Raw genomic sequence first — 17,500 nt, 5'->3', positions numbered from 1 at the left:
AAGAACAGGAAGAATGGACTGGACCAGGAAAGAAGTACTGGACACCGGACAAGGAAGACTGGACAAAGAAAAGAAAGACTGGAAACAGGAAGAAAGACTGGACCACAAAGGAGGAGGACCAAATCAGCGGGAAATAGAATGAGATACCGAGAGATAAACAAGAAAACCACAGTGAAGTCAAACGGAAGGAGAGCAAGAAAGAAAAATTGATTAAAAAATCAGAAAAAAAAATCAGATAAAGAGAGAGAGAGAGAGAGAGAGAGGAGAAATTTTAACCAAAACTACTGCTCCAACCATTTAATCGGGGAGGGAGAGAGAAGAGAGAGAGAGGAAGAGGAGAGTGAGAGAGGAGATCGAGAGGAGAGAGAAGGAAAATTTACCACCAACTTTCCTGTTTCAACTCTTTAACTCGAAGAGGAGAGAGAGGAGAGAGGAGGAGAGATGAGAGAGGAGAGAGAGAGAAGAGGAAATTCTACCCAAAACTTCTGGTTTCTTCAAACTCTTTAACGAGAAGAGAGAGAGAGAGATGAGAGAGAGAAATGAGAAGAGAGGAGAGAGGAGAAAATTCTACCAAACTTCTGTTTCAACTCTTTAATTTCGAAGAACTTCTTTTTAATTCTTTTGAAAGAAAGAAGAAGAAAGAGAGAAGCGATGGAGAGGAGAGAGGAGATAGGAGAGAGAGAAGGAGAAGAGGATCGAGAGGAGAGAGCGATGAGACAGAGAGAGAGGAATTCCCAATTAATGAAGGCATAACCAAAAAAAAAGCCCCCCCCAACTTTTTTTAAGATTATACACAAAAAAGACTCAAAAGAAGTCTAATATTCAATACTTAGGCTGAAATAAAAAATAAATCCAATTCAATTATTATTTAAATCAAATTAGTCCATAACTACATCACGAAGTTAAAAACTCTACAAATATTGCAATTTGAGTGTGGTTAAGTTTACTAATAAAGCACTTAACTTCATTCGCACTTTCCTTTAATGAATGAAAGAGCGCAATTCGAGCAGATAATTCAGCATTATATGGCTTGCATTTTTTTAGACGACTAAAAGGACGCATTGCATAGTTACTCAATGACTATTGTTTACTTTTTTCCTTTCACAAAAGCATGGAGGCAGTGGTGAACCTTGACCCGAACCCTGTTCTAGTTTTTTTCTTTATTTTCCTTGGGGAATAAAGTAATATATATATATATATATATATATATATATATATATATATATATATATATTATATATATACACACACATATATATATATATATAATATATATATTATATATTATATATATCCATATATATATTTCGTATAAATAATTATACACTATACATATATACGTATATATATACATATATATAATATATATATATTATATATATATATATAGATATACATATACATATATATATATATATCCTATATTTACGTGTGTAGATAAATAATTATATACTATACATTATATATACGTATTATATATATATATATATATATATATATAATATATACGTATATATAAATGTATAAACCTATATTTACGTGTATATAAATAATTATGTACTATACATATATACGGTATTTAGATATAATATATAATAATATATATATATATATATATATATATTCTATATATATATATATATATACCTATATACATATATATATATATATATATATATTATATATATATATATATATATATATAAACTTTAAAAATCTACCTATTCATTACATCTCCTAGTAAGATACATTTTTCACTTTAGGTGTCTTCAGGGAACCAGACCTCCATGACACAAACAAAACACAGACAGACAAATAGACAGACAGGTAGACAGACTTACCGTCACTCAAATAGAGACCAATGCAACCAAGAGCATAACCTTCCGCCCCCAACTCCCCCCCGCCCCCCACAAGTTAAATAAAAGATAAGGGACGCTGCATATTTGATGGGCGAGACCCCAGTTGAGGTCGGGTCGACCTCATAAACCTACGTTTTATTGGGGCTTTGGGCTAATGTCGAACCCATGTCTGCTCTTTCACGAGTTTTATTTCATTATTTCCTCTCTTTTTCAGAGAGAGAGAGAGAGAGAGGAGAGAGAGAGAGAGAGAGACACCTTCAGACGGGGCACTCCCCAAACGATTAATGGATCTGGCATGGCCAATTAACTTATAATAATACTAATGAAGTCTCTTAATGTCTCCCCAGTGTCTTTTGAATGTCTCCCACAAACAGTATACAGTAAGTCCCCTGTCCCTAGTCACCCTCCACCCCTAGCCCCACCCCCACCCCCACACCTCCACCCCTTACCTCATAAAGGTGTCAACGTACAGTGACGGCCAACGAAGAATTGCATAGTTTCTTAATTTATTGTTCGTTAAGGAAATATTGCCATATGCAGGTGCCAGATTATTTACGTAACAATAAATAACATTTCCTTTCAAAGGTGCTATACTTGAAATAATTACATTAGAATTGAGTAGACTTATTCAACGTATTAAAGATAATTATTTTGCAAAGTAGGAAAATATATACCGATGGGTCCACGATTTCTAATTTTATTCTCAACTCTAGCTTCGTGACAGCATACCGAAGATTTTGAAGTTGGCTTTGCTGCCGCTGGAGTCTTTACTCAACGTATCGTACTGCACTGGGGTGTTGTCATTTCGTCCTCCTACAGCCAATAATAATACATCAAGGCATTAACATTCTTTGAAAACGATGTTTAATTAAACTAATTTTGTCCTTTGATCAATAAAATAATTTGCATGACACATTTAGTGGGCCTAAATTGGACTTCTGATTTTCCCACACGATTAGCCTAGGTCTATACTCTCTCAGATACGTAATATTAATGAATATTTAAATCGACAATATATATATATATATATATATATATATATATATATATAATATATATATATATATATAGTATAGATATATATATATATATATATATATATATATATATATATATATATATATATATGTATGTATAACTGAATCACGAAAGTTGGGAACGTAATAAATCCATAAATAAAGATAAAATGCCACGAAGGAAAAATAAACGAGGAGGTCTGCAAGATCTTTCGACTTTAAAAGTCCTTTACTGAGCAGATACTGACATAAATACGAGAAAAGACAATACAAGAAGGTTCGTATAACTGACAGATAGGGATTATAAAGGGATTAGTACCTAGAATTCGACACACCTGGAAGATAGAAACCTTCCTAAACAAGCATAAACAATGGGTGCAATTAAAGGTTTAAGACAATCATCTCAGATACCAATTTCCCCAGAACAATTAAAGGATTATAGGTGACAGCTATTCGGAACTTGGGTAAACAAAACCATATATTTCAACCAATACAATGAACAGACATACATTACAACAAAATTTAATAACTCTAAGGCAACTGATTTTTATTTAAGTCAGTAATTATATCTTTGAGGTCATTCTTAAACTATTACAGATACAAGGGTTTATATTCACCATTGAATATAAACTTACAATCACAAAAGTCACATTATTTCACTTACGAGTTTGTGCATTTGTGATTGTAAGTTTATATTCAATGGTGAATTTTATCAACAAATTTTTGGCATGGCAATGGGAAATCCTTTATCACCATTACTCTCAAACCTGTATATGGAATTCTTTGAAAAACGCTACTTACCTAATATCATTCATATTCCTGTAAAGTGGTATCGTTACATTGATGATTGTTTAGCTGTTCTTCCTGTCGGTATTGATGTAAATGATTTACTCTCTAAATTAAATAACCAGGTACCGTCGATTAAGTTTACTCTAGAATTAGGAAAAGACAATTGCCTCCCTTTCTTAGACGTTTTGATACATAGAGAACCATTTCAATGTAAATTCAGTATTTATAGGAAACTGACTAACAACTCAACTTACGTTCATTTCTTCTCAGGCCACCATCTTAATATAAAATTATCAATTTTTTCCTCTATGTTTTTACGAGCATTGCGAATTGTCAGTCCACAATATTTGGATCAAGAAATTGAATACATAAGAAAAATAGGGAAAGATTTATGCTATCCTTCACATATATTAGACATTTGTTATAATAAAGCCCACAAAAAGTTTTATACTGTAAATAACACACAGAAAGAAAATTCTAAGAACATTCTCAGTTTGCCTTATTTTAACGGATTTGAAACCATTAAACCATTGTTAAAAGCTTTTAATGTCAACCTTGTTTTTTCCTATAATAACACACTAAAAAGAATGTTAATAAAAAATGGCCCCAGAAGAAAGCAACAACATAATATAAATTCCATGTATGGATTGTCCCTCATTCTATCTCGGACAGTCCAGCAAAGGCTTAGAAGTAAGGCTAAGCCAGCATAAATACTCTGTAAAAACTGGGCAAAAATCTAATGCATTATTCATTCATTTAAGTGAAAACAACTACCGAATTAATTGGATTGATAGTTCAGTAATTGCATGGTCAAGAGATGTCTTATCACGAAATCTTTTAGAATCTGCTTTAATACAACTTACTTTTCATTGTAATTTCAATGTTAGTCGTGGCCTTTTTCATTTAGACCCTTGTACAATCACAAATGCACAAACTCGTAAGTGAAATAATGTTTGACTTTTGTGATTGTAAGTTTATATTCAATGGTGAATATAAACCCTTGTATCTGTAATATGTTTAAGAATGACCTCAAAGATATAATTACTGACTTAAATAAAAATCAGTTGCCTTAGAGTTATTAAATTTTGTTGTAATGTATGTCGTCATGTATTGTTGAATATGGTTTTGTTTACCAAGTTCCGAATAGCTGTCACCTATAATCCTTTAATTGTCTGGAAATTGTATCTGAGATGATTGTCTTAGACCTTTAATTGCACCCATTGTTTATGCTTGTTTGGGAAGGTTTCTTATCTTCCAGGAGTGTCGAATTCTAGGTACTAATCCCTATCTGTCAGTTATACGAACCTTCTTGTATTGCCTTTCTCGTATTTATGTCAGTATCTGCTCAGTAAAGGACTTTTAAAGTCGAAAGATCTTGCAGACCTCCTTCGTTTATTTTTTCCTTCGTGCATTTATCTTTATATATATTATATATATATATATATATATATATATAATATATAATATAATCTGTTTATTTGACTATTGCCGTTATTCTTGTTTTATTAGCCATGTTCGCCTTTCTTCTTATCCTTTTCATAATTGCTTAACATAATTAACTCTGACCTAGCTATTCAAAGTCAAAAAGCAATCATAAAAAAATCAAACGAATATAATTCAGTCTTATTTTTCATCGAATTACTTGCATATCATCCTGTTTCATTTGGACACGTTAGAGAGCTGTGGGAGTCAAAACTGACGAATACATTAAGAAAGGCTAACTTTCTGTAAAGCTTTCTTAGGTTGATCTTTCTGTAGCTATTCATTTCTTCTAAATAGGAATTAATTCAAATTAATTTCACATGTATACCTAGACCTACTACCATAAGCATATTATAAGTAGCTGAAAGGATAAGAAATATGAAAGGTGACGTTCTCGTTTAAGTCTATTTCATATGTTTTTTATTTATTTATTTATTTATTTTTTTTTTATTTAAGAAAACCCTACTGCTTTAATAAACGGTTGTTCTTTGACGGCTACAGGGTGTAACACGAGTGTATGCACATATTTTGTGGGATGAAAGATAAAGTTTCTTTGAACAGAAAATATTTTATAAACATGCATTTTAAGGCGTCCGTTGTCGGTGCGGGCAATTTTAAAATAACCGTTATCATTAGTGATGCTTTCACGAGATGGAGTTCGTAGTGAGAACTCTGATCTAGTCGCCCGAGATGTAGAAGAGAGCGGAGGTGGCGTATAGGAGTGATGGAAGGATTAGGCCTATGTTAATAAAGTATCTCCCAATAAAATGTATTCTTTAGGTTTTGAAGAAAAAAATGCATGCATCATTGAAACCGTTTCCCTCCCTATCCGTGGTCTTCACTGGCCACCGATAAAAAACAAAACAAAAAGAGTAAGCCTAACTGAATATCTCTCATCCATCAAAGATAAGTTTGCTTATTCATTAGACTTATTCATTAGACAACTATCAAAGATTTCAAGTGTAGATTTAAAAACCTCTTCCTCTCCATCTAAAGTATTCATCAGACACCTGTCATAAGCGTAGAGCTAGTCATGATTCCTGGTTCAGTAATGTCGTGACGAGGCACTAGAATTCAAAATTCACAAATTAATGTTGCTCAGCAACATTTACACTATTGTATTGTCTTGCTCTCTTGTGGTGCTTCGAGGTGTTCCACCTCTAGGCCCATGTTCTAAATTTTGCCGTTCTTTAAACAATTTGATTTTTCTATGTATGATTCTCTCCGGTTTACTAAGCTTTCTTGATATCTCTCCAACAGGAACTTGCACCGAATGCAGTGTAATAATTGTCTCTCGCTCATCTAGGGATGTTTCTTAGACCGATAAATGACACATTGACATTAGATTCCCATGCACATAACATCAAAAGCAATAGAGTGAGGTCGCCTAGTTCACACTGTTAGGATATGTTTTTTTTTTTTTTTTGGTTTTAAATTTGATAGCATTTTGTGAGATTCCAATGTTTTCTGTAAAATTTAACAAATGGAAAAGTTCAACTACCTTCAACTTAACATTGAAATGATAATTTAAGGACTATGTTTATGCAATACTACAAGTGATAGGTGTCTCCTATCTATTTGGTAATGTATATCTATGGTGGTGATATGACGTTTTTTATCACTTCGTTTCGTTCACGTCAATTTTGCTATATGGAAAATAGTTTTACATCATAACATAATGTTCTAAAGATATCAGTGACTGTTTTTAACGTCATTACATATGATTTCTTCCATCTTTGAAAAGAAAAATAGATAAATAAGGCATGAATCGTGCGTCAGGCCAGTGAACGAAAAATTATGAAACTCTACCAAGAGTTTTTTGGCCGACAGTACATCAGTGGTTGTGATATGACGTTTTTTATCACTTCGTTTCGTTCACGTCAATTTTGCTATATGGAAAATAGTTTGACATAGTATCATAACATAATGTTCTAAAGATATCAGTGACTGTTTTTAACGTCATTACATATGATTTCTTCCATCTTTGAAAAGAAAAATAGATAAATAAGGCATGAATCGTGCGTCAGGCAGGTGAACGAAAAATTATGAAACTGCCACCAGTATTTTGGCCGACAGTAAAAGCCAAGCAATAGCTTGGCCAAGATCCTTACCTCGTTACCATTCTTAAAGGCTATTTTTTTTTTTCTTGGCGTAATAAGCCAATAATTTTCACCTTAAAGAAATTACTTTCACATATTCAAAATTAAGTTATACTTAGAATAATGGGATAGTTTTCTGATGGAGTGGTCATGACATACTGTAAGAGGGGTGGGGTTCGGGGAGGTACAGACGGGCACAGCCCCCACAGTTGGTAAATGGTACAGCGTCCGAGGTTAGGTTAAAGTAGATCTGATTAGGTCGTATTCCTCTGAAATGCCTACTACAGTTGAAGGGTATCCTAGGCCAGACCTCGTGACCCTTCCACCTACATTGCTTCTGAAAGGATACATAGCTAATACTGTATAGCATCTTACCAAATGAGTAGTCTGAGGGCATCCGCATAGGTGTAGCCTAGGTTTCCACACTTCATTTTCTTGCTATTGCAGTAAGTCATTTTGGTATTTCTAACGTTATTTTATACGTTTCTTTAAGCTGTCCTAAAACACTCTCACCATGTAAGCCTAGCTATGACGACTCGGAATTTCTTCGAGCATTTTGTTAAACAGCTAATATTACCTTTCCCTGTCTAAAACTGAAAAACTGATAGGATATACAATAGCCTACAGGCCTACCTACTGCAAAGAATTCTTTATAGCTGCCAAACAATAGCAAGCGCCCTTGTCCCACACAGTAGTATGTTTACAAGACCGTCAAGACGACATGACTTGTTGAAAACACCATTAACCTAAAAAGAAAGACTGCTTCCTACCAGGATTAATAGAGTAACCTACTCTGTCAATCCTGCTTCCTACAGTCCTACTACACATTTTTAATAACGAGCAAGATTATCTTTATTTCATTGGAATGTAAAATTAATGATATGCTGATTTCAAAATTTAAATCTTTACTGCGTTTATGCTAGAAACATAAGAGGTGGCACATCTACTGATGACAAGATTATGGGTAAATAAAATTCAGTATGGTTTGCTTACCTGTTAAATGTTATTCCCTTTCTTCTTGAAAAATCCCTGTGGCCATTCCTGTAATTATTAGCTCCACAGCGTAGTACGTACCTACCATAACGAAAGTAATGGACGAAAAAATCGCAGGGCATTGCAGATCCAATTACCGCGGTTCCCAAGCGTTACGAATTAAAGACAGCACCTGCAAGGCTCCCTGTGGCTGCATGCAGCACCGCTCTTGTGGATGCACAATAGGTAAGTTAAACTTCGTAGTAAGAGCTGCAGCACAAGGTGTCAGCCATGATTGTTTATCAGTATGCCGGCCAGTCTTGTGACATTTGACAGCTACACCGGGCTAGTTAGGTATGGGGAAACTGCTGGGAGAGCCATGAGCCATCGTGAAGTTGTACTGTAGAAGAATCACAGCTACATTACCGCTACAGAGTGTATGGCCTGTCTGATTCAGCTGTTGGTTCCCTGTGCGTACTCATTATTTTTCACTCGTGTGGAAAATTTGTTGGAAAAGCAGATTCCCAGTCTACTTGTCAACAGCAATAGACTGGCCCGCTTGGCAAAGTTCAGAAACAGATATACCCGGTCTGTCTCTGACTCCCTGGCAGGTTGCGTTCTGTTCTGTCCAGCTCATCAAGCTGGAAGTCAACTCCATCATCCGGGTCTATCTTTGTTGCAGGCTCTACTGCTATTTAAAAGTCAAGATCAGAAAAATGCTTACTCAACACAACAAAGAGAATAGGAAAGCAAAAACACTAGAGCATTTTTGGTGTGCCCATGTAGTATTTGTGGTTGTTTATATAGTATAAATAATGTATTTTTTCAATTACTACTTACGAGGGTTTTTTTATGCATGATCATAATTTCAGTCAACACTGGATGTATACTACATAACTAATAAATTTATTGGCCCAGTCAATCAGTTTTCAGATTGAGATCTGTCCATTCGATTTCATAATCTCCAGGTAGTCTTCAAATGTACTATATTTCAAGAAGCCTATTTAATAGGATTCACAGTATGCCCTATATATTATATTTCAATAATATGTTTACGTTGTCATCAGTGTCTGTGTGATAGTAAATAATGCCATAGTGCACCCGCCTTGCAGCCGAGCTTTATTGTTGAAATATTTATATCTACGTGGCTAGTTGTATCATTTTCTATATAATTGCACATGATTGTAATTGTAAAATAATGGCTAACGAATAACTAACGTACATATAATTATATTAAATAATGTTGGATGTGGGATAAATAATAGTGCATGATTTTCTACACTATTCTTGTATTTATATGCAAATTATTTTACTGAAATACTGGAGTGTTTTTTAATAATATTTAAAAAGTCAAGAATGCTGAATTTATCACAGAAAGTAATGATATAAAATAAATTGCATTTAAGTACGGTTGAAGGATGGCCCATTTCTATAGCCCTAATTTTGACAGGCGTAAGCTGTCAGCTCAGGAGGTTGACAGTTGACTGCAATAACATGATGTCATTGATATTGCACAGACATATTTTCATTAATATTGCAGTGTGTATTAAAACAACAACAGTATTTTAGCCGTAATGCTCTTTAGACCAAGGAAATGCCGTATGAGTGATGGCGAGGCTGTTAGACTGGCCCCGTCATGCATTCAAAAATTGACTGTTTCACACTTAAGTACAGTAATGCATGTCTGGCCTTTCAACCCATCATAACATCGAAAATACCATTTATATCAACTTAAATCTACTGTCTACAGTGCTCTACAGATATGGATCTATGGTCAATAACATGCTCTGGTGCCTACCAAGCTATTAATGCTTACCAAGCTAATAGGCCTACCAAACTAATATGGCCTACCAAGTTAATAGTGCCTACCAAGCTAATAGTGCTTACCAAGTTAATAGGCCTACCAAGCTAACAGTGCCTACCAAGCTAATAGTGCCTATCAAGCTAATAGGCCTACCAAGCTAATAGTGCCTACCAAGCTAATACGGCCTACCAAGCTAATATATGCCTACCAAGCTAATAGGCCTACCAAGCTAATAGTGCCTACCAAGCTAATAGGCCTACAAGCTAATAGGCCTACCAAGTAATAGCTCCAAGCTATAAGGCCTACAAGCTAAGCCCCTTACCAAGCTAATAGGCCTACCAAGCTAATAGTGCCTACCAAGCTAATAGGTCTACAAGCTAATAGTGCCTACCAAGTTTATAGGCCTACCAAGCTAATGGTGTCCTTTTGTAAGCCTACAGGAAGTATGGAAGTGCTGCAGTTCGTATTCAAATGTCCTGGTACAAGTTTGCAAATATCCTCTCCAGTTGTTATTGACCCTCTATGGGAAGATCCTTAGCATGGTTACAAGTAGTATATAGATACTATGTAACATTAAGCTTGATAGCCGGATAGGCTCAGGCGTCATGAACGTCGTGAGTTCTCATGTTCAGCGGTTCGAGGTCTTGAGCCGAGGAACTTCTTATCATCAAGCATAATATAATTCCCCTTCGGCATACATAAATTAGTATATATGCATATATTACTTCCGAGGTAGAGCGAATTGAATATTAAACATTTGTAGCTTAATGCTGTATATATAAATCACGGTGATGTGATAAAGATTCACTCACATTTATATAGTGCCGTTCCTGAGGGGGCGGCCAGAGGGGGCTCTTTGAAATCGCCCCCCGGGCCCCAAAGTGAGGGCGGGGGGGCCAAAATGCTAAATTTAACCATTGCTGCTATGACAGGACAAGCTAAATCCAGTGGCCCCAAAATGGTCAAGGACCCCATTTATATTTGGACCCGAAAGTTTGGGGCCCACTAAAGGAGCCCAATTTCCAATTTTGTGAACAATACGCATCGGAGGAGGGTGGGTAACGTTGATCGGGGTAAGGGCAGGGCCGATCTGAGGCTTATGATTACTGCTTATAGTGGTCCTAATTATCCTCTGAGGGCCCCCCATAATGGCCCTATTTGCCTAGATAATACACATTCAAATGATTCAATGAATCTGGCCTTCTCTTAACCCAGGGGGGCCGGTGGCCGCATTGAAGGGTGCTTAGGCCAGCCCTGAGTAACGGGATTTGGGCAAGAGGTGTCAGTGCCATGTGTGGATGGGAGAGGGAGAGAATTATGAATAATGTATAGCTAAGTCTGAAATTTGCATTTACAAATGCCTTTAAAATGATCCTACAATTGCTCATATTCTAAAAATTTCCCCAGGGGCTTACAGCGGCCCCCCACTCCACCCCACCTCGAACCCCCCACCTGCTTTGGCTCGCTTCGCTCGCCTCCCACCCCATAAGAGGGGTCCCAAATGGGACTGTGCCCCCCCGGGCCCCAAAATGTCTAGGAACGCCCCTGCACATATTTAAAATAACAGCATATCCTGAGTAAGTTTATCGAGGGCTAAGTTTTGTATTGTAGACTGTTTTATCATAAAAAATAACGTTGTTTTTAACATGGGTTCCGGGATATCTCAAGATTAATTCAGTAGTTTCCTGTCTTCCTTATCCGGAGACTGAGATAACTTAACTTTTCATGAAATAAAAAAAAATAAGCGTTAGTGTATCGCCCAGCATTCATATTCTTCCGTGCATTAAAACGAAAATGCTTTACATGAATAAAACACTCTGATAATTTTTACAAACATCTTGTTCACGTGTAAGCGAGAGCTCAAACTTTATGTATTACTAAATATTCAGCTATCCTTACTTACATACACATTACACATATTATTTCTGCTCCACCAGATTATATATTAATAATATTATATATATATATATAATAATAATATTAGAATTATATTATAATATAATAACGACGGTCAGACTGTATAGTTTGTATGTATGTATATGTGTATGTTCACTATACTAGACGGCGAAGCTACTGGACCAAATTGAACCAGAGTCGGACCATATAAGTAGATTTTATAAGGGATGGTTTTCACCGGGTAGTACCTTTTTGATCCGGAAATTCGGTCATGCTCACTTCTTTATTACTCTTCGTAGAGAAAAAAAGAAAATATTATTCTGATAGGACTTTTCACGAAGATTCCAAATATGCTCTTACCTTTCTCCGGCGATGAAAAATAACAACGATATTACGGTTCAAACAATGCCGGCCTACGGTTTTCCTTCGCCAGGCGCTAGTCGGCATCTATTTTATATATATATATTGAATATTATATATATATTATAATATATATATAATTATATATATATATCGACAATTCTTGGAGGTCAGATGTATTCTGTAGTAACGTTTCGGAGCCAGCCAACAGGCCTCATAATCAAGCTACAAAGGTAATATTACCTTAGCACAATAAGATAAGGTTACTAATATAAAAATATGCAAAATATGAGTAAGGAACGACTACTGAATGTGGTACTGGCAGAGGAAGGACTGACTGACCAACAAACGGAAAAACCTTAAACAGTTCTTGCTCAGTACTTCCCATAGTATTCCTCTGCCTTCACACTCACCGCTTGGTTCTCACTCATATTTTTTAGATGTTTTTTTTTATTTATTATAAGTAATTTTTATATTTGTTACTCATTTTATATTGTAAAAATTAGGCATTATTACCTTTGTAGTTTGACAATGCCTGCTGGTTGGCTTCCAATGTTGCAGCAGAATAATACGACTTCCTCCACTTGTCGGTGGGGTTCAGCTGGCCTCATATAATACTGCTTAGTTTTGAGTAATCTCCGTCTTTTATATATATATATATATATATATATATATATATATATATATATATATATATGTGTGTGTGTGTGTGTGGTGTGTTGTGTGTGTGTGTGTGTGTGTGGCGCCTACGATGACACAACGGTCACAAATTACATATAGATAACCTTTACTTATCAAATTTACAGTTCGAATAGCACAACCCTAGACCTAGTACTAAACTGCTGTAACAAAGGCAGTAACTAAAAAGAGAGACGTTTCCTTCTGAGATTGCTTTCAAAGCTGCGATCAGCCAAGAGTTAAACTTCCCCCGTACAGAAACTTTAAATTCTCTCACGGAGAGAGGGAGTTAGAATTTAGCCTTGCATTCCTAAACCACCTCAAGTAACATCCATACGCCAATGGCTTCCGTCCGCTTCTACAGATCAATACTGTATCTACTTTCACTTAACAGAGAAGGATGCATATCTGAATTAACATCTTATTTGTTTGTCTTCATAAAAAAACAGTATATTGCTGATATTCTCTTGCAAAGCAAGACCCTTTTAAGTTTAATTTACAAAATACTAACAATCTATTCTACTCAACGTTTGAGGACAGAATGAAGCACTATAGTTTCTGTTTCTTTTGTAAAGTAGTTCTTGAAAGTTACTCGAAAGTTAGTCTATTTTCTATCTTTATCTATTGCACAAAGAAGCTATTTAGAATTGTATGTCTGAGTAAACTTCGATACATGTTTGTACTCATCCGCAATCCTTACTGCACAATAGATTTTCTGTGCATTTGCTGTCATAATCATTTGTAAATGTCAGTTCAGCAGTCTTCATAAACCTTTCGTATATGTAGTACATGTAAATAGTACCTTCCTTAATATTATGTGGGAGACTTTGTCATTTTTTCCGCGTGGTGTCGTTTCTCCACTTTCGCTTGTTTGTCGGTATCATATTTTTCTGTGCATGGGGTAATAGGACGGACGGTCTAATGCCCTCCTCTAGCTCAGGCCCAAGGAAAATAGAAAAAGGGAAAGATACGTAAAACTTTAGATTTTACATGGCGAGAGGGTTATAAGTATCAGGAAAAACAGAAGCGTTAAGTGAATGTTGAAGACTGGCACTGTATGAAAATAAGCAGTCACTTAACCGATTTCCGAAGGGAAGATGTAAAAAGAAGTTTTCGACGTCTGCTACTGGAGTTGTAAAAAAAATTAATGGAAATTTTGACGCTCCTCTTTCTTCTATTCCTCGTTTGGATAAAAGTTATGTTTTATAACTTTACTTCTTTTTAGGAAAACTAAAACAAAAAGAATCAGCCATTCTGCTTTATTAGAGATGCATATGAAAATTCACTGTGGCATTCAGCAATACTCCGAAGAAAAGGTGAAATATCAGTGGTTGAAAAATTCCACAATTCTGAATTAAGTTAACATAACAAACTTCAAATGTCCCCAATTACTTTGATGGTACAATGTTCTGATAAACTTCAAAGGCTTTTGTAAACTGTGATATGGATATTTAATCATGTCTAATCATTTCTGTAAGCACAGGAGCTAAAGAGACGGACAGCCCTGTGACTGTTTATCCCACGACTTAAGAAAGGATACAGGATTAATAGTAACTAGAAACCTAGCCGCAGGAGGAATGCTCCAAAGCTTGGCTTTAGAAGGATTTAAGAAATTGCTTTCTATTTGTGGTGGGTTCCATTCAGAAAGCTTGCATCAGACAGAGAACAACTATTTGTTCGGTTATGAATCTTGATAGCCGATGATGACTGGTAAGTGAGGACATTTCATTGCTTTCAGAATGTGAATCAGGTCTGACTTCAGTTCATCGATAAAAGAAAGGCTTGGTTTCTTCAGAAGGAAGATGCAGAGTTTAGCCCTGCACTTCTTGATTTTTGACTTGAGCATTTCTGGAAGACTGTGTATGACCAAAGGCTTCAGCCATTTGTCGTAGCCTTCAATGAATTCAATTCCAACTTTATAGTATGATCCCTTAGTATCCTGGAAGTTCTTCATGAAACTGTCCACAAAACGTTTAAATTTCAAAGGTTTTGAGAAACTGGCACGCTTTAAACCCTGCTTGAATAACTTCATCGCAGCGATATCAGGGCGTTTAGTTCTCCCGTATTCGTCCAGGACTTGGTAAACAGGCACTGCTAGAGCATAGTTTGGCCAGTCAAGTTTCTTTCGAAGTATCACGCGCAGAATGCGTCCGCGGTCATGATTTAGGGATTGATACAGAAGGGGCCACAATGGCAAGCCATGGCGATACCACTTATATGTCCCTTTCCCAGTTCCGCTCCTTCCAGCTAGAAGGGAAACGAGTTCGTCCAAGAACCACGTGTCATTACAGACAACATTTGGGCATTGACCCCCGAGCCACATGGCGTCATCAGGTGAAGCATCTCTGCGAATGTTGATGACAGCTAGTTGACCCTGTTTAAAAAGTAACCAATGGCAGGTTATACAAACTGGAAATGCGTTACATTATGGGGGTGAGCCTAAGGATAAATGCCATGTATACTGTAAGTGTTACAGAAGCTTATCATGGAGGGCTGCATTTCGGTAATTAAATATGATATTTTTGTTTGGTACAAAGGAGTATGTATGCGTGTGCCTTTGTGATACTGTGCATACGCGTGCGAATGGAATTCCATGTACTTTACGAGCATTATTACATTATTTGAGGACTCTCTCATACTAATGCTTTTAAAATAAAAGAAGAAGAATAAGAAAAAATATTTGTATTTCAAAGATGACAGTCCTCCATATTTTTATAATCTAAAGTATAAACTATCTATACGTATCTGAGAGCAATCCTTGGCTTAAGAACAACTTAAGAATAGTCTAACATAGGATATGGTGTTCTGTTTACAACACTAGCATAAGAATGATGTTAAAAGTTGAGAAAACACACCTGGAAGGCGGATTGATCCATAACATGGCCAACTCCTGCGTTACACAGTTCTTTTAAAACAGCCTGGTTTTCGTCATTTGGGTTTCCGCTCAGCAGTGAAATGGTCGAACATCGCCTTACCAAAATGAATAACTTATTAGTTTCTAAACATGCCAGCATGTTGATTCAATGGATGGACAGAAACAAATAGCACACTTTGATCGCTTTAAGATTAAACCTAAATCAAGTAATCACCATTTAGTTTTTTTTATATAATTTACCATCAGTGTATGATAAATCTTGATTTGTAATGATTTTTCACCTAAATTATAATTAATTATTTTCAAAGAGCTTCATGGGACATATGCCAAAAACTTTCATGACCATAACCATTAACTTCTCCAGTTATGATCTTACCAGAGGTTAGTTTGTCTGCATTGCTCAAGAGAGTAGACCAGATTTAAAGTCACTGTCAGCAGAAGAGCTAAGAAGGCTTTATCCCTCATATTTTTTTTCAGGTTTCCTTTTCCAAAGGTCAGATAATCCTCCGAGTAACTTCACTGACTGCTCAAAGAAATCTGAAAATATAGAAAATAAGGATAAGGTATTACAAGCATTACTATATGCCTTGTTTTCCATTTTAGAATTCTGATTAGCTCTCTCTCTCTCTCTCCTTCCTGTGAAAATTTATATACGTAAGCCAAAACAAGGGGAAAAAAATAAGGTACTACAGAATACTTTAGTCTTTGATGGCTATTTAATATCTATACCGACAGAAATTTTTTAGGCATTAATAATTAATACATGCAGTTAAACATACACTAAAAGAAAAAAAAAACTGATGACACGATTTCCAATCAGGCAGCCAAGATGACCGTTGCCATACCGAACGGTATCCATTTGGTGGTGCGCTCCTCTTGAGGCATTTCAGACTCAATGATGTTTAACAAAAGGAGGCGCCGTTGCAGAGGCAAATTATTTTTACTAGTAGTAGTATTGGCAGTCTGGTGGTTGCCACAAAATGCATATGTGTATTTGTCATTTAAAATCAAGTCAAGAACGAAAGAATGTTCAGCTGTAGAAGCACCAATCTCTGTGCTCGAAATACATTTTGCCTGCAAATCCAAGCTTACACACACACACACACACACACACACACACACACACACATATATATATATATATATATATATATATATATATATATATATATATATATATATAATAATGTGTGTGTGAGGGAAGAAACCACACTTCATGAAGACCTGCTCATTTATTCTACACACCATGTAAAATTGAACATCGAATATTTATCACAAGTGGCCAACGATATCAGTCATGTTGATTTTCATCCAATCAGGATTCACGAGATAGCAAAGTGCTTATGGTAGGTAACACACTTTGGTGGAAAATCTAGTGACTAACCTCCATGCAACCGATCATCGACACTCAAGCAAATTTAGACCCGCCAAGCCAAGCTAGGTTAGCAGGCCCTGATGCTCCTAATGGGACAAAGGATAAGTATGCAATAATGGGTATCCCCCCCCCAACAATAAAAATGACACATCAGATTTTCTGTCACATAAAATACGCAACATAAAACAACTAAAATTACCCGAACAACAATGTTTACTCAGTCTCTAGTCATTAATGACACAACAGTGTCAACCGTTTCCTAATCACCGCCATAGTGAAAAAAATAAATAAAAGT

At 35.8% G+C, this 17,500-nt stretch overlaps 1 protein-coding gene and 1 long non-coding RNA gene across 5 annotated transcripts in view; both read right to left on the bottom strand.

The window, feature by feature from the left end:
* Positions 1 to 8,804, bottom strand: part of LOC135216320 (patched domain-containing protein 3-like) — a 91,731-nt gene extending 82,927 nt beyond the window's left edge. The window contains exon 1 of one of the 3 annotated variants that reach the window (XM_064251707.1): positions 8,239 to 8,804. In XM_064251707.1, coding sequence (XP_064107777.1) covers positions 8,239 to 8,360 — 122 coding nt within the window. In that variant the 5' untranslated portion in view covers positions 8,361 to 8,804. The remainder of the gene's footprint in view (positions 1 to 8,238) is intronic. The other 2 variants (XM_064251537.1, XM_064251804.1) reach the window with 2 other exon arrangements.
* Positions 8,805 to 14,198: 5,394 nt separating this feature from the next.
* The window catches only part of LOC135216157 (uncharacterized), a 5,112-nt gene continuing 1,810 nt past the window's right edge, over positions 14,199 to 17,500 (bottom strand). For both annotated transcript variants that reach the window (XR_010314832.1, XR_010314823.1), the window contains exons 2-4: positions 16,207 to 16,367; positions 15,811 to 15,925; positions 14,199 to 15,329 (exon numbers count right to left, since the gene is read on the bottom strand). This is a non-coding gene — a long non-coding RNA (uncharacterized LOC135216157). The remainder of the gene's footprint in view (positions 15,330 to 15,810; positions 15,926 to 16,206; positions 16,368 to 17,500) is intronic.

Source organism: Macrobrachium nipponense, chromosome 11 (genome assembly GCF_015104395.2).
Source record: "Macrobrachium nipponense isolate FS-2020 chromosome 11, ASM1510439v2, whole genome shotgun sequence".
Classification (NCBI taxonomy): Eukaryota; Metazoa; Arthropoda; class Malacostraca; order Decapoda; family Palaemonidae; genus Macrobrachium; species Macrobrachium nipponense.
The sequence above is the reverse complement of the archived record's forward strand: the minus strand, read 5'-3'. Positions and strand labels throughout refer to the sequence as shown.